Source organism: Diadema setosum, chromosome 8, assembly GCF_964275005.1.
Source record: "Diadema setosum chromosome 8, eeDiaSeto1, whole genome shotgun sequence".
Classification (NCBI taxonomy): Eukaryota; Metazoa; Echinodermata; class Echinoidea; order Diadematoida; family Diadematidae; genus Diadema; species Diadema setosum.
The window spans coordinates 31475265-31501167 of record NC_092692.1 but is presented as its reverse complement, the minus strand read 5'-3'; the positions used below and the strand labels follow the sequence as shown (position 1 = coordinate 31501167).

General features: G+C 37.6%; 1 protein-coding gene across 1 annotated transcript; it reads left to right on the top strand.

The window, feature by feature from the left end:
- Positions 1–438: 438 nt before the first annotated feature.
- Positions 439–8548, top strand: LOC140232406 (uncharacterized). The gene is made up of 5 exons (XM_072312536.1): positions 439–480; positions 5137–5228; positions 6026–6098; positions 6778–6846; positions 8125–8548. The coding sequence occupies exons 2-5, from the start codon at positions 5163–5165 to the stop codon at positions 8304–8306; spliced, it is 390 nt and encodes a 129-aa protein (XP_072168637.1). The 5' UTR covers positions 439–480; positions 5137–5162; the 3' UTR covers positions 8307–8548.
- Positions 8549–25903: the final 17355 nt, after the last annotated feature.

Sequence of the window (25903 nt, the reverse complement as noted above, 5' to 3'; positions counted from 1 at the left end):
GCCCCACGACCAGACGGCGTTTGATGACGTCATACCGACAGTCGGAAGGTCTTGTCGCGTGCGTATGCGGCGGGCGAAAAGGGCCAGCTCCCAGAGACGATGGAAACAACTTACCTTCGGTAGACTGGTAAAAGGACTCATGATCGGCAGATGTTGATTATGAACTACAGGGTATTGATAGGTGGAGCTTCACAGATCAGGGCCCTGTTTTATGAAGAGTTAAAATCAATTATAAAGTTGATTTCAACTGTAAGTCTATGGCAGACTGTGTGGTAAGGAAATTTAAAATCGATTTTATCTTTTGATAAAACGGGGCCCTGAACTCTAATACCAAGTTGCGGAGTACGGGCGGGAATCATTGATCCAGTCGCATTTCCGCAGTTGATGTTACTCGCAGAAGCTTTCGCCCGCAAGGTTGCAGGGCTTTTCTACATTAAGTCTGCGCACAGCAACTCTTCGGCGACTTTTCTTTTCCGCCAGGTAAGCCTACCCCGTATTCTGGCGTTAAAATCAGTGAGGATAATATGGAGATATGATTGTCTGTGGATGCATGACAAATTATTTTAAGAGTATATTTTTGCTGGTCAGTAAAGTCTTGATACACAGTCATGTTTGCACGAACGTAGAAACAATGGATCTACGTAAAATTTAGAGTGTAGATCACTGACTTTTGTCCATCCCGTACTTAGAGTGTTTAATTCATCAGAACAGCATGTTTACATTCAATAGTGGGCTGCTGGAGACTGTTCTTATCACGCTTGTGAAGATACGTACAACAGCTTATTGTATTTGTATACTAATGCCAAACACCATCGCATACGCATTTCTTGTTCGCATTGTACTGGCCGGATTTCTCGGTGGAGATTGTTCGTATCATGCGTGAAGGTATTATATTAATTACTATACCACCAATAATAATCTGATCGCCTTCTATCAATTCATGACTTAAAGACACCCAGTCGCGAGGATACATGGACATATTTCAGCCGCGGGCGGCAGCACGTAAACTCGCTTCCGAAGTTGCTACGAAGCGAAATGTGTGTGGGCGCAAGACATCCCTAAAGCAATGTATCGCGCTATAGTATCTCGTTTGCTCGCTTGATTGATCTGAGCGCGGGGAGTACGTTTTGTGTAATGTGAATTGAATGTATGGTATACTGTATGTACTGTGTGATGCAATGTTCGCATGAGCTATAGTAGCTAGCTGCCTATACTTGTACGACTACAGTGTACGCCTTCTCTTCACCGGCGCACCGTCGATCGTCGTCAGTCGTTAACTACACTGTAATCGTCAGATCAGATTATATATAGGTAGGGTGGCCATCATGGACGATGACACATCGTCATGGGTAGCGGATATTACCGCCGAGTTGTCCATTCTGAACGCGGACGATTGGGTCGGAGACCCTGTGTCTTGTGTAGCCCTACTACATATCGACCACCCTTATTGAAACCGACCGCGTATAATTCGCGCACTGAACACTTAGTACGCACTTCTCAGCGCGCAAAGCACATAAAAATGGATTGGCTTTGAATGTAGATGAGGATGGTGTGGGAAAACGCGATAATTCATTGTTCATTAATGGTTTTAATCAAGGACAAAATTTCGAATGAATATTTTCACCGAATCGTAATGACAGCACAATGTAATGTCTATGGAAGTTTCTAAAAGGCTTCTAAAAAGCTTCGTACAACACGGTGTTCAATACAACTCGGTTTGCGTGCATTGTCAATGCAAAAACAGCGGTCGATCCTATTAACGCGATTTACCGCGGGGAGCTGAAACGAGGCCACGCAAGTTCGTCGGCGATATTTTTGCACTGAAACTTCGAATCGAAAACGGAACAACGGCATTTGATAGAGCTGGATTTTCTCAATCACGTAGGTCAAGTTTTTTTACGTGAATTTCAGTGTTAAATATTCTTATCAAGCAGATAAACATTAGGTGGTCGATTAGTAGTAGGTCCAACCATACTTGCCCTGGCGTGTGTAAATTCAGGACGGGGACCGGAAGCGACTGTGCCCGTGCAGGGCCAACGGCCACAGTTGCACTGCACAGTGTAACTGTGGCCGTGATAGAAGGGGGCCGTGCACCAACCGACATACCTTCAAGTCGAAGTAGGGCCTAAACTAGAATCTATTATTGTTAGATCTATCATCTTTGAACCTTTAGTTCCCCTGTTTAAGCGTTAGACTTCTACCAGATCTATTGGGTTAGACTACATGTATGATGGAGCTTGCGATAGATCTATTCATTTTTTTATATTTATTTGCAAATCCTAAATCATATTCTTGGGGAATTTGCATAACATGATTGATATGAAAAACTTCTCATTTAATGGGACTAATCACATTAAACTGACCCAGCAAATGTCATTTCAATTACGGCATTATCATAATTTGACATAAATGAGAACGCGGAATTATACATAGAAAAATAGGCCTACTTGTCGATCAAACGCAAATGCCCTAAAGTTACTGATACTAGATTAGAAAAAGTAATTCCACTTCAATCACTGATTCATGTGTAGACTTCTACTTACACATCATCTGGATCTGGATTCCTTGAAGTTGTTGACTTGGCCAGCTGGGGTTGCTTGATTGGCGTAAGCCGTGGCAACACAATTCCACCGTGCATGTCGTAACACGAATTTGCACATTCTAAATAAAAATTCCTGCAAAACTGTTCATGCAACTCCAGCAAGTGGAAAGCAAAATTTTCATCGGCACGCTGACGCTGAAGCCTCCCCCTCTGGTCTCTTACTTGTCCTCCAGCTAAGAACACGTCTCTCTGCGTTCTCCACTCGTCGATAGCGTCAAACAAGTAGATACGTTGCCTCGAGTTGGACGGCTGTTTGATCTCCATTGTGAGGTTTCATTACTAAACCAAAGCCAAGGCTAAGCCGAAACAGTACAGCACTTTTTATTGCAAACAGTACTCGCATACCACACACAATATTGATACTGACATACCGGTACCGACGACTTTCTATCAACTTTGTTATGTTACGATCCGGCCCAACGTACTGTAAGCTGTACGTATAACACATGCAGCTGACGCAGCAGACAACATTGCACGATGAGATCATAACAACCTGTCATATGGCCATATGCATTGCAACTTGCTATACATGAAGCTTAGAGTTTTAATATTTCTTCATCAAAGCATATTTATAAATACCAAATATTAAACAACGTAATATATGAATAATTTATGATATTGTTATATAATATTTTCAGACATTTTTAAATATCATTGCCTATAATATAGATTGCTGAAATTGGCACCATAGTGCATATAAACAGAGACTGGAGCCAGATACGTACGTACGTACACCCTACAGCTCTCACTACTTGTTGTGTCGCGGACCGGGAGAGATTTTCATGCGCATGGCTGTTGTGCGGTTTTGTGCATGCACCCATTCGGCCCCATTCGGTAGGTATTCCGGGCGTCCATGTTGAAATTACAGTGGACAGCTCGCACGGCGCTCGTGCCCCATCAGGTTTTCGCTGGTGCGCTGCGTAGCGTCGTGTTCGGCATTCGGTACGTACGGGGGTACAATAACGGGAGGAGCAGCTTGTCGTGCTTTTCTACTGAGCTGCGAATCGCCTGCGACGACCGGCTGCCTTTAAATTCTAGTTAAGGCCAAAGGGTCATCGAACTTTCCGGACCAACGCTGCGTTAGGCCTATATTCTTCCCAACTCACGGCGAAACAGATGCAGAGACTCCAACTCTCCCGTTTTCGACGGGAGATCTCCCGCCGAAAACTCATTTTTGCAAAATCTCCCGTTCTCCCGCTTATGATTTAATTTCTCCCGCCCTGGCTCTGTGTCTCCCGTTGGAAAGGATTTCTTAGTTATTGCTATTGCATGTTGAAAAAATAAGCCTTAGATAGCACCAGAGAGCATCTAGAACCCTGAGAATTTCGCGCTTCGCACACATCAACTTGGAATCTCCCGTTTGCTAGGGGTTTCAGGCGGGAGAATCTCCAGATCAGAAGGTGCTTTGGGTTGGAGTCTCTGCAGATGTGCCATGACTTGTATAAACCGGTGGAGAATGTCTCATCTCAAAGACAATGGGATGAGGCAAGATCATTAATTCACCCCACAGCTTGTGAATCTCTATGGCTTATAAGGTTTGAATGATGGGTAAATTTAATTCACACCAAGATGAATGTCTAAAGAAAATGGTCTTTCCTGAAGAGTTCTATGTCAACAAGGAGACGATACTGTAGGCCTCACCCAAAATACATTATTTTGGATGAAATACAGTGAATTGCAATGCAAATTTGAATGTAGGTTAAATTCATTTGTTTAAAGGGAAGATAAACCCCAAGAGCAATGTGGATTGAGTGAAAGCAGCAACATTAGTAGAACACATCAGTGAAAGTTTGAAGAAAATCGCACAATCGATGCAAAAGTTATGAATTTTTAAAGTTTTGATGTTGGAACCGCTGGGTGAGGAGACTACTAGAGGTTATGACGTATGAGTGGACAACAATACCAAGAAAATATAAAGAAAATTCTGCAAAAATCCATTTTTCATGAAAATTACAAATTCCATCAACTTGATATTGACATATGTTAAGGGTAGCAATTATTCCCCCTGCTTTCTGAAAGCGGTTGGTCCATTTCTCTTTCATGATTGTAGAAAAGTGAATATTTGTTGAATTTCCTTTATATTTTCTTTGTATTGTTGTCCACTCATACGTCATATCCTCTAGTAGTCTCCTCACCCAGCGGTTCTAACACCAAAACTTTAAAAATTCATAACTTTTGCATCGATTGTCCGATTTCCCTCAAACTTTCACTGATGTGTTCTACTAATGTTGCTGCTTTCACTCAATCCACATTGTTCTTTGGGTTTGCCTTCCCTTTAAAGGTTTAAGGGTAAAACATACTTCCTTCACATACAGGCGTTGTATAGATGCAAAAACCTTTTTCCTCATTGAACACAAAGAATTGGATCATAGTTTTGTGTTTTAATCAGAAACAAGAATGAAATTTGATATCAAGTATCACAATGAAACTCAGCGGAACACAAAGGAGTTAAACCTGCCCACTTCATTAACATAATCTTCTTTCCACCCTCATCCCCCCCCCCAAAAAAAAAAAAAAAAAAAAAACTTTTTTAGACACCACGTCCACACTACAAGTTGCAATGGCCTTTCGTCTTGGCTGGACATGCACCATGCTGGCTTCAGCCTGGCTGTATCTGTTTTTGCAGGTAAATCATATATTTCTTGTTCCCTCTTACTGGTAAACTGTCTATAGTATATAGGCCTAATCATATTGAAATGTTGGTATAAACAGAAGATGAAAGGAAAAGCCTAAAAAGGCAAGAGGTGAATGAGATTTAGGTGGAGATTCAGATCTGGCTGTCCACCAATACCTCCACTAATGTCTTTGTCTCATGGAGTCACTCCTTCACTAGCCTATACCAAGATTACATCATTAGGCTACCATAGCTTTCAACAATCCATCCATGACCAGTGAGTGTTTTCTCACAGAGACTCCAAATGAGTCAAAAGTATGATGTACTCCACTTTCAAATTAACTCTGATGGTCAAGTTGGACAAACATGAACCCCCCCCCCAAAAAAAAAAAAAAAAAAATGTCAGGGTATCTTGCTAATAGAAAAATGATAGCATCTTTTACAATGTGCACATGCTGCTTTAGATTCAGCTGTTATTATTGCCTCACAACTCTCCCTTTGGACAGTGTTGGACTGAAAAAACAAAACCCAAACAAACCAACCAACAACCAGAATGTCCATAAAAAATTGCTCCATAACCAAGCAAATACAATTTCCTCTTCTTGTTCCGCATCATAGACAAGCTATGGTTCCTCTACAATGAGTTCAGATGAAAGATAAATCTATCTTTATTTACATACATCTATTCAAAAAAAGAAAAGAAAGTGACTATAACATTTGCATGTAGGCTAACAAGAGACTCGGAAGTGATTCAAAGAGTATTTGAACATAATATTGCCACCTTGATACTTTTTTCAATTATTGTACAGGTAGTGGCAGAGACTGAATGCCCAGTTGGGCAAGCGTATGATCCAGATTTAAGAACATGCGTGGAAGTAAAAAGTAAGTACACTGTATACTTAACTCAAATACTTTTAAATAAAACGCTGAGATTTGCTACTACTATCCAGACAACAAATGAAAAAAAAAAAAAGATCTAAATTGGGGACTACAAAGTGTGTGATAGAATTTCAAACCCTTTATCTTGGTTTTTTATTGTCATTACATTCACCATTACCTTATTTGGTACAGTATGTTATAGCTTTACAACCATGTCAACAGTTAGGATGCAGTCGATGAGACCCTTTTGGCATAAACTTTGTGCAGAAAGCAAGCTATATTATCTTATACTCCTGCAAGTGTTATATTCATTAAAATGTGAGTCCAAGAATTTGCACAAATATTAAGATTTTCATTCAAACCCTTTGTGTTATGTTTGTATTACATGCTGAAATTTTATTCATTCATTTCACTGGCAGCAAAGGAAATGAATTTGAGTATGAATTTGTAATTCTTCCACCTTGGATACAGTGTGTGAGTTGTTTGAAAATTGTCAATTTCGATACTTGCACGACCATATATTGCAATTACATTGAAATAATTTGAATGAATTTAAAAAAAAAAAAAACTACTGCAGATATATATTTTACAGGCAAAGAAAAACAACTTCTTATAAATCACAAAAGCTACTTTGTAATGTTGGCTGTTAAACGAAAATGAATTATTTTAACTGAATCTTCAGTGACCACTGCAGGAAGAGAACAGGTGGATGCTGAGACTACCCCTGAACCACCAACACCACAGGGAGAAGGTACAGGTATTGCCCTTGACTATAGCAGTCTTTGTTGTCTTGGCTATTCTGGCCACAGTTAAAATGAAAGGAGATAGGCCTGAAAAAATATCGATAAATGAAGCTTGTTTGTTCACAAAAAGGGCCTGAATCCAGATTTTTTCCCTAAGAACTGGCAATCCTCAATGTGGAACTTTTATCGCTTTTGTAGTCCATCACTCCAAACTACCTCAGTTCTTTCAATCGCCAATAAATCGATTAAAGGTTTCCAATAACCCAAGATATTGAGAGTGTTCATACGTAATCTTGAGAGCTCACAAGAAGATGCATTTTTTATTTTGCTATCAACTTGACACAGTTCCACTTACAGGTGTCTTTAGCTGTCAACGGTTTGTCATTAGGGATATTTTCAACCACTGAGGAACCTTCACAAATAATAACAGCCATCTCTCTCCAAACTATTTCCTGTCTGATGTGTTACACTAGAGAATGATCATATCTGCATATAGGATTACCACCCATGCACTTGCCCGGCAGAATGGCTGCATGCCATGAAAACGAGGAAATACCAATAACAGCCGGAAAAGCTGTTAAGATCTAGACTGACTGAAAGCAACTCAGAAGAACGATTAATATATAGATGATGACTGGCAGCGGAGGGAACATACCGAATGTTCCACCCGAAGGGTTTGAAATGCTATTGAGGGTGGTTATAAGTTATAAGTCCCGAGACGAAGTCAAGGGACTTATAGCCTCCCGAAATAGCCTTTTAAACCCTGAGGGTGGAACGTTTGGTATATGTTCCCGACAACAAAAGCCATCATCTGTTATATGGGTTAGTCAAATACCATCATAGGCAAATTTATCCTTTCGATTGCATGCAAAATATGATCATTCAATCGTTTGGTATCATTTGTCATTTGTTACGTGAAAATGTTTTCCCATGGGAGAAAATTACAAAAAATGTTCTGCCCATGGGCGAACATAACCAATGTGCCTCAATCACGTGACTCTGTTTAGCCATTCACTAACCGGTATTTGACTTACCCATTTAATATAGTAAAATATGAACAGACTGGAGAACACTGAGAGGAGATCCAGTTTGGAATTTAATAACAGTCACGGCATGGTATCCTTCACAAGGTGCAATATGGTGTCCACGGATAGTTTTAAATCAAATGTCTGATCCTTGATGTTTCCTGTGTTAATTTCTGATGAATTATTCATTTGCGACTGCATAAACAAAGTTCTGAAAATTGATTGCCTTTTTTAATGAACTTGTATCTTTGGTCTTTACAGCTCATTGGGATGAAACCTCTGGAACAACTCAACAAACCATGACGTTCACATCGGATACAGGCGCACAAGTCCATCTCATCTATCTCTCACTTCTTATACCGGTATGCGGAGCTATCGCCCTTGGTCTTTTCTGCTTTTTGCGGGGCAGAAAGAATAAAGCAAGCAATACCACACAACCCTAGTCTGATCTTAAGATAGTTTAAAAATTCCAAGACAAGTCCATAATTATTTCAAACAGCCAAGTGGATAATCAACATCTAATGCATTTTGTGGAAAATATTCAAAAACTTAAGGGTAGGCATTAAATTCAACAGTAGTCTCACAATTTCATGACTTTGTCAAGCAAACGTTTCATCCAAAGATTCAAATAACGGGTGTTTGCAAACATATTCACATTTGTCTCAATTCGATATGGTTACAAGCTTTTACTCATGCAAATATTTTAGGAGTGACATGCAACCGAGTGTCCAGTTTGGTTGCAAAGAAAAAAAAATACATTGTAGTAGAGGTTTTGCAAACCTTGAAATCCATAGGAATCTGCAGAAACATAACTTATTGTATTGTGTCACGTCAATGAATTACGTATTAAGAACTATGTTTCAGTTTCTTAGTTACTATATCTCGGTGTAAGAAGCATAAATTCATTTAGTATATATAAATAAGATAAAATAATTTATTCATCAGAAATGGCTGGTATTGTTGAATGTGGTATTGGATAAATGATAAAGATTAGGACTTTGCAGTTATTCTTAGTTTGTATGTGTCAAGCACTGTCTTTGTAAGTTGAAAATTACAACAGGAAAGCAGTGTCTTTTGCCTTCTATGTGAAAAATTGATAATGCAGCCTGATCCAGAAGTGCAGATTATGCAATGCAGATCACAGACTCAGGCATCTTTTACAATAATCGATGTTTGTATCAAACTTTGATGAGGAACACTGAAAACCGTGTACATGTATATGTATATCTTTGTGTCTTTTTGGTCCCCTACACCATACGACAATCAGGATAAGCTAGAGTCTCTCAGTGAAAAACGAAGGTACAATTCAACAACAAAAATGGCAAAGGGGCCTCACTCTTCTTGCAAAAATTAGAAGTGGGGAAGTGGGGATTTTAAGTGGAATTGAGAATTCTACTGCTGAGAGGGAGAAAAGGAGCAGGCAAAATGGTGAGCATGACAAAGACAAGACTTCCCTTCCTTCCTGCAGTTTGCTTCCTTCCTGCTGTACTCCAAACTGTACCCAATTTTCTCTCATTAATACCTGCTCATTATTAAAAGTACATGGTATCATTAGTCCATATCATATTCAAACCAGATCTCAAATTCAAAGGGGAAGATAAGTATATATATGTGGATTAAGTGAAAGCAATATCAGTAGATACATATAAGCAAGGTATTGCAATGAATTAATTTGAAGTAGTTTATTGATAATAACATAAGTAGCCAACAGGCTGAATTACTGTCCATGTCACAATGAGATAAGAGTACACACTGAAACTCTGAAATGCATGAAATAGAAATAGAAGTCGGGGGGGGGGGGTTGCACAGAGAGAAGAGAAAGAGAAAGAGAGGAAATAATATGAAGAATAACCCAATTCCCACAAGCGAATTACAAACTTAAAATACCAATTACATTGGCTCCTTTCTTCATCATGTCATAAGATTTATAAACAATGACAAAAAAAAATGAAAACATCCATAGTACCAATGAAGAGATATTTGTCTTTGACACTACTTTCATAAACATAAAGATTGAGATCAATAATATACCTGTATTGTATATTATACACATGCAATGACTGCGAAAGCATTCACATTTTTGTCAGTACTGGATATCATTTCTAGACAGGGAGAAGGAAGTGTTATGAGAGCTGGACATTGCCCCTGGTAAAAGCTATGCAGGATGGACTAGTTTTTGCATGATTATGTCCACATGCTATCTGAGAGTGACTCACTACACCAATCATACATTGTTATTTTTAGTACAGTGTATGCCCTAAGATTCTAAATATGCTTGTTTCCTGTAATCCTCTCCCCTATATCTTTCCTGTCTACCAACCCACCCCCCTCCCCCCATTCCATTATAGGTTGAGGCTTGCAAGTATTATTTGATACAAAATAAGTTTGGTATAGATATTGTTATTGTTTGCATTCATCATTCTCAATTGCATTTATACATGTTCTATTTCTATCAATTTTTTATGCACTCTGAGATGAATGGGAAGAGTGTGCCAAACTACAGTGTAGTTGTATGTAAGTAAATGTTTTGTATTGTAATTCATTGTATTGTATTAAATTGCAGACATTAGTTTGGACTGAACTGCTGTAGTCTAGCTACTTTTAATAGCAGAAAGGAGTATGTGTATTATTTCCATGTACAGTAGTTCATGCACTTCAAGAGTAGATTCTAGTATAAAAGTATGAAGAATTTGAGTCATTGATGATTTGGTGTGATTATGTCAGAATAAAAGATACACGTGTGTGAAAGATATACAAATCCTGCATTGGTGAGGCAAAGCCCCAGTGATCAAGATCATAAACAAAATGTAAACTTTGAGGCCATCATGTATCCAGAAGGAGAGAGAGAGAGAGAGAGAGAGGGAGAGAGAAGGAGAGGGAGAGAGAGAGAGAGAGAGAGAAGGAAAGAGAGGGGGGGGGGGGGTGTCGGAGGAATTTTGATACCATAATAGGGTTGTCACTATGTCCTCCCACTTCCACAAAGTCAACATGGTCAACAGGAAAGAGAGACCCCAACCAACTGTAAGATCATATACATGATAAATCAAAAACCATCTCGCACAAAATTTGCATGCAGGGCCTTTTGTGTTGGTTGATACAAATATTACAAACAATGTGTATGGCCTATGGTATGAGGCAAATAATGAAGATTGTTATTACATTGTTATTATAATTTTTTTTTTCATTTCTTCATCATCATCATTGCTACTTACAAGTAGAGGAATCAACGATTGCTAATATTGTGGTTAAGATAAATAGGGCCAGCATCACGAGAAGTCTGCCAAAGGTTGAGTATCTGGATGATTTTCAGTGGAGGAAGAAAAGGAAATGACTGGTGAAAAGCATCTTCCATCTATGGTCTAAGGTCAACACCCTTTTGCAGTGTTACAGCAGCAAAATGTAATTACAAATTCTGTTGGGAGGTACAACGTTTCGTACACATGCACATGCGTTAGCATTCTGTTTTGCCTTCATATGCTAGCAGAATAAGTTAACCAGCCAAACATGCAGATCATTATTACTTCTGTCGATCACCTTGGCGTGTAACACGGCTTAAAATACTAGCACAAGCCAGTCAACAGAGCCTCTAAGTTCTGTCATTGCATACCGATTGGATTGATACAGTCTAGCACCATTTACCACCCAATAACGTGAAGTGGTGGCACCGCATTCCCGTATCAATCAACGATATGTGCCAAGTCTTGGTATCATATTCATAGGGCATAAATACATTTTTTATGTTGTCATCAAGTTGGTCAACAGAGTAAAACCATCTTCTCTTTCCTTCTTCCCCCCCCCCCATTTTTTGAATCATTTCTCATTCATATCTTTGTATTCTCATATTCCCATCACATTAAGTGCTCAGTACACCTCCTGAACTCATTAAACTTATCTATAGTTTGTGGCCAATCTGCCCTGATAACCATGAATTAGATTAAAATCACATACAATAACATGCAATTAATCACGACATTCGTGACATTGTTGCTGTTTTATTCCTTGGCATGTCAATATTTACCCTTGACATTACAATCTTATCTCAGCAATGAACTATTTGTACTTGATCCATTAGCACACTACCATTTCGTGCCTTACTTCCAGCCACAAAACATGTAAGACTTTGTCTATCAATGAGTCAAGGTCAGTATGACTGTTCAGTAACCTGTCCATGCAACATTGATTAAAATCTTGACCCAAGATACACATGATACACAATATACATGTAAAATCTCCACGTCAGAGTCTATAAACGCTTGTGTAAACACAGCCACAGCCTCTTTACATACATATTCCCAGCACTGCCAAAAGGTCCACCATTGTGTTGTGCACTTTTGCCTTGGCACCCATTTCCATACAATGTAACACTCACAAAAAAGGAGAAATACATTTGTACGACGACTACACGGTGCATTCATTCTTGTGGACATCACGAAATTAATTGAGTATGTGATATATATATATATACATATATATATATATATATATATATATATATATATATATATATATATATGTACATATATAAGTATGTATATATACATATATATAGACAAAAACAAAACTGGAACAATGTTCTGTGTTTTTGTTTTTGATAATCCCGCCAAACACGTGGACTGCCTACTCAATTTATGAATAGCAGCACCCATGGAAATCCACGGGTCTGAGGGCCTGTTAATATATATATATATTTTTGGTATTTGATTTTTTCACATTTTTATTGATGAAATAAAACAAAGGTTTTCTCGTACGATCCTTCATTATTGTGCGCTCCTCTACCCGCCACTTAATTGCTTTAATAGAGAACTTGAGTTTTTGAGGGGTTAGCAGTACCTGTCGAAATCCAACGGTTGTCTTGTTGTCCCTCATCCCCCCCCCCCCCACACACACAGATATCCACCCCCGCAAAAAAAAATAAACAAAAACACAAACAAAAAACAATTCTGGGGAAATTACTAAAAACGTTACTACATTCCACGAAAATTCTGCCCATTGATAACTTCCAGTCGAAACGGAGAGATACCCTTGACATTTTGACTTTGATATAGGACCTCTCGCCTCCCTGGTCTCTGCAAGCAAATAGCTGGGCAATCGAGAAAGCAGGAGTCCAACACAGAATTCAGTGATTATTGAAACGTTCGGCTCTTTCGTCGCACACATCATGCATTATGCATCTATCTAATTAATTTTTCTTTGTCGCCCTCGACGTCGACATGGAGGACGAAACCCACGCCGTTCGATGTTGATTACTCTCTCACGGCCGACGACACCGGTTGCGGCAGCTCGGAGCCGATGGCTTCAGAAGAGATAGACAATCCAGCGACGCTGGAATAAAACAGGGAATAAAGGTTGACCCCCGCATCGCTTTAGTGAATAACTTTATAAGATATGGGCACGTATTACAGGCACGAGCCAATGAGATCTTACATGGTATATGGTTGCTTTTATTGAAACACACACTACTCCTTGCTGAAAAAAGAAAGGAAGAAGAGTTTTACTCATTACCCAACAATGCATCTATCTATCAGAGGGGCCCGTATAATATTTACATTATAGAGCTTGGCAGTGTTAATAAGACTGAATGAGAAATAGTATTTATTGTTAATAACTGGGAAACAAACTAGTTGGTTAATTCTAATATTGGATTATCTGTCAAAATCTTAAGCACAGGTGAAGTTCAACATAATTTAAATATTAATGGACTTGGCAGCGTGACATTCAGGTTACATGATTATTGTCACTATTTTTTTGACATGAGTTTTGTCATTTACTACAGTACCCCTGTTTTGATAGGACAGTCAAGCTGGTTTAGCAAATAAGTTGTATCCAGCTTTGTGTGTGTGAAAATGTCATTTTAATGACTGAAATCCACAAAGTGCTGAAGCCTTAAACACAATTCTAAATTAGACTTGCCCACACAAATATTTCTTTTTGCCTTGGTGGTGCAAACTCATCTTTTTCGCTTTTTACCATTATTCATATATATGTATGTGGACCCCTATGGAAACCAGCTCTGCTGATCAGGGTGTTCCACCCCATAAAGTGGCAATAAATTCAAATCAAATCAAAATCTGTCACACTGTATAATAAGTTCACATTCACATCAATGGCGGATCTACAGGGGTGGGGTGGGATGGGGTGGGGATGGAGGTAGGTTTGGGGTTCGACAGCTGCCTGTAACAGTTTAGGCGGCAGTTGGTTGAGAATTAAACCTAGCTGAAAAAGGAGCTGTCTTATTTACATTCACATACGTGTAGAGCAGTTTTTACCTTTTATACATTACAGGGCTTACTGTACGACTGTAACCAAGAAAAAGAACCCCACATTCTCACATGACTGTACTTCACTTGCACTCTGCATATTTGTCGGATTCAAACCAACAGTGTTGCTTGTAGATATCATAAAGCACTTGTTCATCTGTAATATCCATCTTGAGCCCCTGCCCATACACACAGCTAAACATTTCACACGGTTGATTGACATTATAGATGATTGACTGAAATAAATCATACTCCACATGTACCCGCATTCTCAGACGAGGAAGCGTCTTGTTTCACGTCAATGGAAATATGTTTTGAAGAAGAAGTTCATTGCTCATAATTCCTACTTTCAAATCCAAGGCATATCAGCCTTGTTGCTTGATGCTTTCCTTGTCATTTTACTCAGACTGTGCACTCCAATTCAAATTTTACTCTCATTTATAGCAAAGGATTATTTCAATATCTGGACTCTATCTGGATTCTGGATTCTGATATTCTGCAGTGTATAATGACTTTACAACAGTTTGGGTAATGAGAATACCTGGAAAAAAAAAAGAAGACACAAGGGTGTACTGTAAAAGTAGAAATTTTTGCACATTTCGTGCAACCAGAAGCTGCAATGGGGCGAAAATAAAGCATGCGAACTTTGTGCCAGCAATACAACGATGTATGTTCCAGTAGATGATGTCTTGATTCCATGGAATTAAAAACATGCAAAACTCTTCTTACTCGGCCAAGTGCAAAAAATTACTCGCATGAAAATATCCACTTTTACAGTATATAAATATCGCTGAAGAATCAGGCTTTAAAACAGCAGATCCTGCACTAGCACTCTAGCCTGGTCCAGCACATCTGTCTTTAAACTCCTCATTTGCCAGCAAACAAACAAAAAAAAAAATCAGGAAGCTCAAATTTGTAAAAGTATGCCATGTTTTGTGTGAGGGTCAAGTATAATAGGGTAATTTTATGCTCTTTATGTACATTGTAAATGACACGTGCACCCTATTTCTCCCCCACCGCCATGCAAGCAATCACATTGATTAGGCACAATGAACAGGCACGCCACCTGCTCTACAGAAATATCCCTTTTTGTTCTGATCAGCTAGATAGGGCAAGAAAGAATGTTTGTCTCTGACGGCCTGTCTACACTACAGCCTGGTGAGATCATGGCCGGTGTTGCTCTCACTTTGATTGTTTGACTTTTGTGTGCATTTTGTCACATAAATCCTCTGCCTCTGTCTTCTGGGAAGGTCAAGATGTCATGTCTTAGGAAACAGATTAGTTGTATCAACAAGTCTGGGATTGCATTACAGGAAAAAAAAAAATGAAACGTCTTTGCAATTGTTCATGAGCTCTAAAGTATATAAACAAAATTTTGTGCCACTGAACAAACTCAAGTAGGGAAACATGCAAAATGGTACATTACATATATCAATTATCATCCAAAATACTGAATAATGAAATACAGTGATAAAGAGCTGATATAAAATTTACTTTATATGCAGCTTCATTCTCCACTCAGTACATATAGATGCATGATTCACAGACTATCTGAAAACAACAGATTTACCTTGTACATATACTATTCAATGAACACTGTATGTGTACATAGTATACTTTCTACAGAGAAACGAAGGAACAACAAGTTTGTAATAAGCAAACGGGCAAATTTAAAACGTTTGTTCTGCGGAGATGCCAAGTTCAAAAATTTTTTATGAGTGACATTTTCATGAGTCGGCGTCTTGGCGCTCGCGTGCATGCGAACTAGGGGGATGTCCCCCCTCCCATGGTTGGGAGCTTTTTTTAATTATTAGCTCTTACGACTTAATGATGCGATCTGGTGCATACTTGAGTGACTATTTTTACGGGAAATATACCTTCAATTACAACTATCACTTTAATTCTTTGTATGAGCTATGCTCCTTATTTTTGACCCAAGTTGCAGACTTCACCCGATGTGTGAGAAAAATGGGTGCCATGCATGAGATCGTGAGACAGACCTTAAATGTGTGAGTCTCACGCAGAATGCGTGAGACTTGGTAGCTCTGGTTCTGTATGTAGGGACTAACTATCCACAATACTTATCTATGTTTCAATATACCCCCATTCCACAGAGATTTTCTCTCATCGGTTACTCATCAGAAGCAAAGTTTGTTGCTTCCGGCCACCAACACAAGTGTATATCGGATCGCAGTCCAATGAATCCGACTTGTGCTGGTCAACTATCAGGTCAGTGTCAGACATGTTGGGCAGTGATCTGATGAGGTAAGATCGTCCGACAAAGATCATGCACCACATGTCTGACACTCACCTGATAGTCGACCAACCAAGTTGGATTCATCAGACTGCGATCTGATACACTTCGGTGGGTAGCCAGAAACAACAACCTTAGCTTCTGATGAGTGACCCATGAGAAAAAAATCTCTGTGGAATGGGGGTATAACTGTGTTGCTTGAAGATTTAACATTGTTTAATCCCAGCCTCTCTCTATATGTTACGGACAGGTAAACACAGTGAGTGATATCAAACAGACCTACAAGTATGTAAACATAGTTAGCTACATTGTATATAAATCAGACATTACTGAAACACAGTTAGCAATACAAGTCAGACATGTAAACAAACGCAGTTATTGATATAAATCTGCTATAAAAGAGAGGACAATAACACTGCCCTCAAAGGACACCAAGCATTCCCACTTCACTCTAATTACCTATCGTCTGAGTTTAGCTGGAAATAAATCAGGTTCTGAATGAGATGAATTGTACATATTAAGTGAGCTTAAAGGGATCGTATAGTTTTGGTTGAGATCTAATTTCAGGTTTCTAACATTTTTTGGTGAGATAATGAAAAACCTCTTATGAAATTTGAAAGAGCACATAATTCCATGAGGAATTCAACTTTCATTTGATGAAAATTGGTTTTGAAATGGCTGAGATATCCAAACCAGTGCGATTTTAAAGTGTGGGACCCACACTTTATTACCATCGCTTTGTTTTACTTCTATTTTGGATGTTTCAGTCATTCCAAGCCCAATTTTCATCAAATAAACTTTGAATTCCTCTTAAAATGGTATGCTCTGTACTATTTCATAAGTGTTTTCTTGGTATCTTGCATAAAGTTAAAAGCCCAATTCTCATCTCCGCCAATACTGTACCATCCCTTTAAAGTGTGGAGTTTGTAAAGATACCAAACTCAAAAAAAAACTGATGTTCAGTGTCACTTTTTATCAGGATATTTTTTTTTTTTTTTTGGATATCATGGTTACTGTAAAAGTGGATATTTTCGCGGGACTAATTTTTCGCGCTAGGCCGGGTCAGAAGAGTTTCGCGTGTTTTTAATTCCGCGGAATCAAGACATCACGCACAGGAACGTATGGCAAGCAAAAATATTCGCGTGTTTTTATTTTCGCGCTAGTTTCTGGTTGCGCGAAATGCGCGAAAATTTCAACACCGCGAAAATTTCCACTTTTACAGTATGACGCAACACACACACACACACACACACACACACACACACACACTAATATACATTACGTAAAAATTTACCACAGTGAACATGCATGCATTATACACATGTACAATGCATGCACTGATAACGTATACATACAACAGTGTGTGGACAGGTACTAGTGTACAATGGACATGTGTTATATGTGTAATATATACACATGTACAATGTGGGAGACATTTGTGGAAATGTGTAAAGGTTTGCTTGCAAATACATTAAATGTGTTCATGAGTGACAACATTTTTGACATGTCCACAAATCTGGCACTACAAAATTATATGGGCCACTTGAGAGAATCCCTTCCTTGAACTATATGCAGGACACAATTATATACATAAACTAGCCATTCCAGCATGTCAGAAGTACAGGAACCAGTTGAAACAAGTCTTGGGACAAACAGAAGATAGAAAAGAATTTGGGACCAATGCAAGAAAGCAATGAATACCATAATACATTTTTGTGTATGTACATGTGAACAATGTTGTTAATGGCATGAATATGACTAGCCCGACCAGATGCTGTACAGCATGACAGGGCTGTGTATAGTTAGAATATGACATAACAATGCATGTACATGTAATTACACATCTTGTGACACCACAGCATCTTCTGTCACTGCACACTGTAATCAACCCCATCAAAGACATAGAATGGACATTCCTACATAATCTAAAGACAAAGATCCTATCTGTAGGTGAAAACTGCTATTTTTTGTGTGTGTGTGTGTGTGCATATGAAGTCACAGATATTTCCACACCACAGATGTTTCAGTGATTTGACATGGAGGCTATCAGAAGTGCACTACTGCCTGTCTGTTCGCGTTATATACATGCATTGTCAAATTTGTGGCCCAACAGCGATTTGCAAAATTCGCTAATATTCTACTCTCACAAAATTATAGCTTTTACAGAAACAAAGTTAATAGATTTCTGAACAAAATTCACTCTGCTCGAGATACACTGCATGCATGCACCTTCCCTGGTCACACTTCAGTGTCCCATGTCTCAAAGGGTTTTAAAGATAAATTTCACTTACCACATTGGTGGGATGGGTATCTTGCCACGACTTGTTGCATTGTCAATCCAGTATCCTCCATGAGATTTGATTTTCATTCCACATGTTCCTCTGCAGTTTGTTTATCAGGAAGAACTCCACATCCTCACATGAATGTCTTCGCTTGCATTTTGCATACATCATATTTTGTCAGATTCAGACCAACAGTGACGATTGAAGATTTATAAAACATGCACTCATCTGTAGTTTTCCATCCTGGGCTCCTGTGTCCAAACACATAGCTAAACGTTGTTTTTCCTGGAAGATCCCAAATTGCATGACGTTCGATTCCTTGATGTCAAACAGACTGCTTGTAGGAAAGAGATCAAAAAATGAATCCATGCATCCGTTTTCCTTGAAGGGGATGTAACCGGCATTGAAAGGCCTACAATGCAATTCTGTTTTGCCTTTAATATAAAGGTCCTGCTTACCTTTGGGAACAGTCATTTAAAAAAATTTCAAGATATGACATTTAATGCATATGTGTAGGTCTGTTGTACCACAAAACATTCGATCATATAAAAGGAGATATCTGTATTTTTCTCAATAAACCGTAACTGTAGACGGTTTAATCTGGAAACATTTTTATCATAACTATGTTCACATTTTGTATATTCAACAATACTTACATCAATTTTACCGATTCAATTTTTTTTTTTTTTTTTTTACAGTGGTTGTTTCTATCCCTAACTCACATTTTAGAACTATTTTAAAGCACTAATGCTGGGTTTTTGTTTCATCTGCAAATGGTAAATGTACATACACCTTTCAAGCTTTAAGACTTAGGATACAGACAAAGGATACAACGGGCTGGTCTAAGCTGAGATTATTTTTGCATAAACTATTTTTGTAAACTGTCGGATTTCAACTACATTTGTGACATAAAGAATATACTGGTATTAAAACTGCCTACACAACATTACTATTCAATGTTTACAACACTACATTGTACGTGATTATGTGGGGTGATTCAATAAATTGTGTAAATTGTAGAAGTACTAAAAAAAATGATTGTTGCTAAGTTTAGGGCATATTACAGAGTAATATCTTTAAGCATAATTTGCTATGTGAAGTATTTTGCAGATCTATATTATACCAAGAGTTTGTAAATTGTCAGGATTGTTAATAGGTTGCTTGCATCTCGGTCTTAATGGGGAAGAAAAAAAAAACATTAATATGTATTATATCAATCCTGTCAATTACACAATGAATATAAAGGTATATAATATATAATTTGGCATCATGTCATATTTTGCTTCATATCTACTTTCACTTTTGCTCACGTGTGGCTTGTTTTAATGGTTTGTTAGGGTATTTCAGAGAAACCAAAAGCAGTTTGCTGTTTTCAAAAGAACTGGGTTGCTGCTACTTGTCATGCAACCACCGTATAGCCCTGTACATCTACAAGGATTGAACTTTAAACTTTCAGGACGAAGGATAGGTTTTGCCATTTGTTTCTATCCATTACACAAAATAATTGCAGTTTGGTTCTATCATGTAGACTTTAAGACCATAAAATGACTTTCTAACATAATTTTGGTGTTTTTTGTTTGTTTGTTTGTTTTTTTTACTTTAACTGTACACTATATGTACCATCTCAAGCAATAGCATTTCATTCATTTCTAATCTACCCAGAAATTGAATTACCATTTGGCAATTACTTGCTACTGGGTCGGAGACACAAAAAATGGGTGTAGAAGAAGAAGGCAAAGGGTAATGGCAAGATAAGGACAAACTAAATGAGATTGAACAGCATACACAGACAACTGTTAACAGTTGACATTAATAATTGCACTTGTGTGTGTACATGTATGAGGTGCTATTGTGCTTACAAAGTTACCATGTCCATGTGCGGTGTATGAGTGCTCTTTGTATAGATCAGGGAGGTGGAATCCACCTCCCTGTATAGATCTACAAAGCACGTGCTGTACTGTGTGGAAAAAAAGAAGGAATCCTTTTGTAACCTGAGAACCAGACAATTGAGGCATGGTACGTGGAGATGCCTGTCTAACATAATTGTTCCCATGGTGTAGTATGGTGTCTTGCGGTTGTTGTTTTTTTTGCTTGTTTGTTTTGCAGTCATTATTACAGGTTTCCTTAGTGAATTCCTACAACTCCTTTGAGTTGAAGTATATGTATGTGATATGATTTCTAACACCACTAGCCTGTTCAAGTACCTATATACACTTTCAACTTTTGTATGATCTTCCCTCCACAATATTTGTCTCATTCACACAATCCTAGCATTAAATATGAATAAGATACGTATTTGGTTTAGGTCCTACAAAAAAAACCAACAAAAAAAAAACAACTATCAAAAGTTGCTCCAATGATATGATGCACCCCACACATGAAGCAACTACTTTTGTCAGAAAATGTTCTAGGCATTGAAAAAAAAAATGTTATTTGTTTTTTACAGCACCCTTTAGAAAATCACACTTACCATGTCTGTCATGTATAGAAAAGGTATAGTACACTATATGTGACCCTGCATCACAAAACAAACACATGGACTTTTAGATAAGGACAGGTTCTAAAAGAACAGACTCTAGGGTTCAAAATGATATATAACTCAATTCAAATGGACTCTTCTAACCTATCTAAATATTGGAAAAAATGTACACACTCTGGAAAAATTTGAACTGAGAAAAGAGGCTCTGAAGCACAGGGTCTATTTGAGCGCTTTTATCTTTACCAAACCCTGCTTGCTGTACATTGAATGGGACAAAAACCAGGATGTAATTCACAGGAGCAACAACAATGAAGAGATTATAAGATTAAGCTGAAATTGAGCATACTCTATTAACACATTCTGTCCATGATTAATGACAACTTTCAAAGCAGCAGCATTATCCTATCAAAAGTCATTAGAGTTGTAAGTGAAGAGTTTGCAAAGGATTTAAGAGAAATGAAAAGGGGGCCTCTCAGACATACCAGTACACGATCTCACTATTTTTTTTTTTAAAAAAGGTTATAGAAAAACTGTTGAAAACACACTTTTCCATTCATTTAATGATCCCAAACTTACCAATACATGTAATATACAAGAAGAATAGCTTTTTCAGAACATATGAAAAACTCAAGATTGACTTAGTTAACCCATTTCACCTTTTTTTAATCCTCGCGCAAAATCAAGGGGAGCGACTTTTTGTTGGTTTTGTGGTGCATGGTCACATAAAGAGAATCCAGCAAATTTGTGCTAAACATACTTCTCAGCAAAGGTACAGTACAACCAAACTCAACTCCAATACCAAAATAATTTTTAAACCATCTTGAGAAGGAGGGTAAAGTAAAACATCACAAATTTTAAAGACAGATGGGTTTGATGAGTGTAGGTGAATTTGTAGATTACATGAAAAGGAAAATGTTTTTCTTTTATACAGCATGCAGAAGTGTATTCAATGTAAATTTGACTTGAATAATAATAGCCCCATGTAGTACACAACTTGTGAAGTCTTTATTTTTATTTGATATTTTTCGCAAACACACACACATTAAAAAAAACAAAAAAAAAAACATGTTTCGGAAATGTGATACTGAAGGTATTGAAATGAGTTAGTATTAAAGAAATAACCACATGCTCAAACAATAGAATAGAAACAAAATAAAGCTGCACCAAGCCAAAAGAGTTCGTTGATACTGATTTTTTGTATGTATTTTATTTGATTTACAGTTGCAATAAATTATCATCTCAAATATATATTTTGATAGGAATATAAATCTGCTTCTTTGCAAATACATTTTTTGCATAACATCTAACAACTGTTTAAGGCCAAATGTATCATATTCAGAATGCCAAGTATAAATGTGCACTAGAAGTTCAAACAATGTATATTTCCATTTAAAATCGATTAATGTCAAATAATGTTATGCAAACATGACTAAATACATCAACCAAATGTTGTATTCCAAACTAAATGAAAATGTGCTGCATGATATAGGAGTAATTGGAAATTGAAAAGAGAACCATTTCACGAAAAATACGTGCCAAGACCCATTTAAAATTGTCAAAGTAAAGATATGAAATTGGTGACTGTTTGGTCTTGCTGTGTCAGAAATAACCAAGAGGTTGCAAAGTTAGGCCTGTGAGCAGGAAATAAAATCAAGCTGAAAACCATTTGCACCACCACAAAACTCTGCCTGAGACCCTCAGATGCCCAGTATGAAATTCGTATAAAAGTGACACTTACAAAAAGGAAATGCAGTTTAATAGCTTGAGAGCAAAAAGGCAACAGTCAAAACATAAAATTTGGCATGCACAAAATTTCAAGCCTGGAAATCTTAAGGCTTGTACTCAGATTAGCAGAAATGAAAACAAACTACAATCTTAAACTCAGTATCACCACTGAAATGACAGGCTTGCCACTTTCAGAAACTCTGAGATGATACAACCTAAACAAAACTCAGTTAGCTTGAAACAAAACGCAACAGTCATAGAACAAATGTGGCATAAAGTTAATAACATTGTTACTTGCAAGCCAAAATATCTAATTCTCACTAAGGCTTTACACTACCTTTTTTCTTTGAGCAGCCCAGCAATGAAATTTGGAGGCCTGATCAGGCCACCAACACACCATCTTTGGTTGTCCTCGGCCACCAGGCCACTGCGAATGACAAGCCCTGTTCACGCATATTCAGTAAAAGTTTGACTATTCAGAATCAAAATGAAAAAAAAAAAATGAAATAGAAAGCAATTGTACATGCACGAAGTACAGAATGCAAAGAAAAGAATATTTCACACGTCATACCAAGATTGTATTTGACACCATGTTTTCAGTGAAATGCCAAATTGTTGCCCTTGAAAAAAAAAAGTGATTTATAAAGCCACAAAGCAGAAAATGTGTAGGGCATGAAAGAAATATAATTTTGACATGTATGATACCCACAAAGATTTGAAGTAAACAACAAATTCCGCATTCACACATGTTTATAAGTGCATTACCAACAGAATATTTAATTAAATCTTTTGTGAATGACATATTTTCAGACATTAATAGCCCTGATATGCTAGGTTCACGTGATGTTCCCTGAGACAAAGCAACCCCACTTGCCTGAAACATCTTGCTCCGTGGGATTTTGGCCACTTTTTTCTCAGTCTTCCAAGTTTGGCCACCTTAATTCACAGCTTGAGTTTTCTCTTTTCATATCATAAAGTATGCAGTACATATAAATATTGTATTATGTCGTTCATGAATCCATTTTACTGCAGCCTGCTATGTTTGTCATCCATATTGTGACTGTCATGGCATTCTATATTGACAATTTCTGACATGATAGCAACCAATGTAACCATAGCCTGTCACGTTTTCTAATGCCATCTGACCTGTTATCTCACTCACAACCATCAGGTTTTGTCCATGATCAATGGCCTGAAACATGATTGCCGTGGCCGCTTGGAGCATTCAATATAAACCTAGCATTACACAATTAAGGTACAACTGATGATGTGTTCTAACAGTTTTTTCTTTTTCATGGCATGCTGATTTCAAATAATTACACATGTAACATGCAAACAAATCTCACATGAAATTGTATGGTTCTGGACTACCACATGATCTGTAATAACTCTATATACAGTGTAGGCATATGAAAAATAGCTCTGTTTTACCTGACCTGATACAGCCCTGCAAACACAAGGAAATTGATATAAATTTCTATCAGTCACATGATTCAAGAATTCACAGGCATTGTTGAATTCAATCGCTGTTGACAGGAATACCATCGAGATACCGCAAATAACAAAACATGCCTTTGGGTGGATAAAACGAATACATTCTAGAAAATGGTCTACACATGGAGTGGATAAAACGAAATACATTCTAGAAATGGTCTACACATGGAACTACCACTCTGTCTCGATGTACATGTAGTACTGTTTGTCTGATAGCAGTGGCATCATCATTATACTGGAATACACACATCATACACAATCTGAATACATCAATTATGAACATTGAACAATATCTTCCTGAAAGACATCTAAGTCACTTCCTCGATATCTTTAACATCCCAACAACAATAACAAAAAACATAAATACAAATAGTACTTGAATGTGCAGCTACAAAGTCTGCTTTAACATGAAGGCACATGGATAAAAAGTAAACAAGCAAGTCTGATGACTATCATGTAGTAAAAATCTAAATCTTTCTCCTTTGTTTGAAACAAGGTTTGATGCTATACATTTTGAATGGGAGGCGCTGACCAGATACAAGAAGAGGTAATCCACCACTCTCAACAATGTCACTTAGAATTTTGTGGAACTCTCTGATCGATGTTTATTCTGTGCTAACATTGATGCACTAATTAATGAATTTAAACTTCCACTAAAAAGATACAGTGAATATAGTACCTGGGTACGTTTATGTAGCCAAACAATGGTTGGACTGCCATTTCCAACGGCCACTATGTGTCTTGAAGGGTGATGCTAGGTAGGGATTTGTATTTGCTATTATACTTTAAGACAAATGCTTACTCTTATAAACATTCGAATTTTTTTTTTTTTTTCAAAAATTCCTACGGACTCTACAAGGGGACAATATTTACGCAATCTCTTGCAAGGTTGGTGAGAAGCAGATTTTTCCACAATCTCCACTGAACTTTGTTGAGAACTTCTCCCACATCACATCCTTCATCTATGGATATTTCCATAATTTCTTTTGGCATCATCGGCCCAGCATTGGGCTGCTTCGCAGAAGAATCCCATTTATCAAATGTAAAGTTACAGATTAGAAAATAACTCTATTATTCCAAAGATTATAAGACATAATTTGATACGATCTATGAATAATGGTATTTCGGCATTCAATGTACATAAAAGCATACATTTACACATCGCCCGTTCATAACCAGAAGTTTTATCCAAAGAATTAAAGGTAAAAAAAATTAGAGCACCACACGCATTCAGATTCGGAGAGCTATATGTGATAGGGAGAATCATCTTGTATTCTAGACAAAAACCTTTGCTTGCATTTTACTTTCAAGAATCTTGAAAGCGAGAATGAAAACTTTAAATGAGAGTAGGCAAAATCTGAATACAGGGCATCATGTATGATAAGCATTTAGAGTTAAAAGCATTTTACAGTTACATCTATAAGTATGTATATTATGTACAAAGATACAAGTGCAGATAAAATTAACTTGAAAGCATTAAAAATTTTCATTTCATTTCATTCAGGTGTAAGTTTTGACAAAATGTAAGTGGCAGAGTTGAATAAAAATC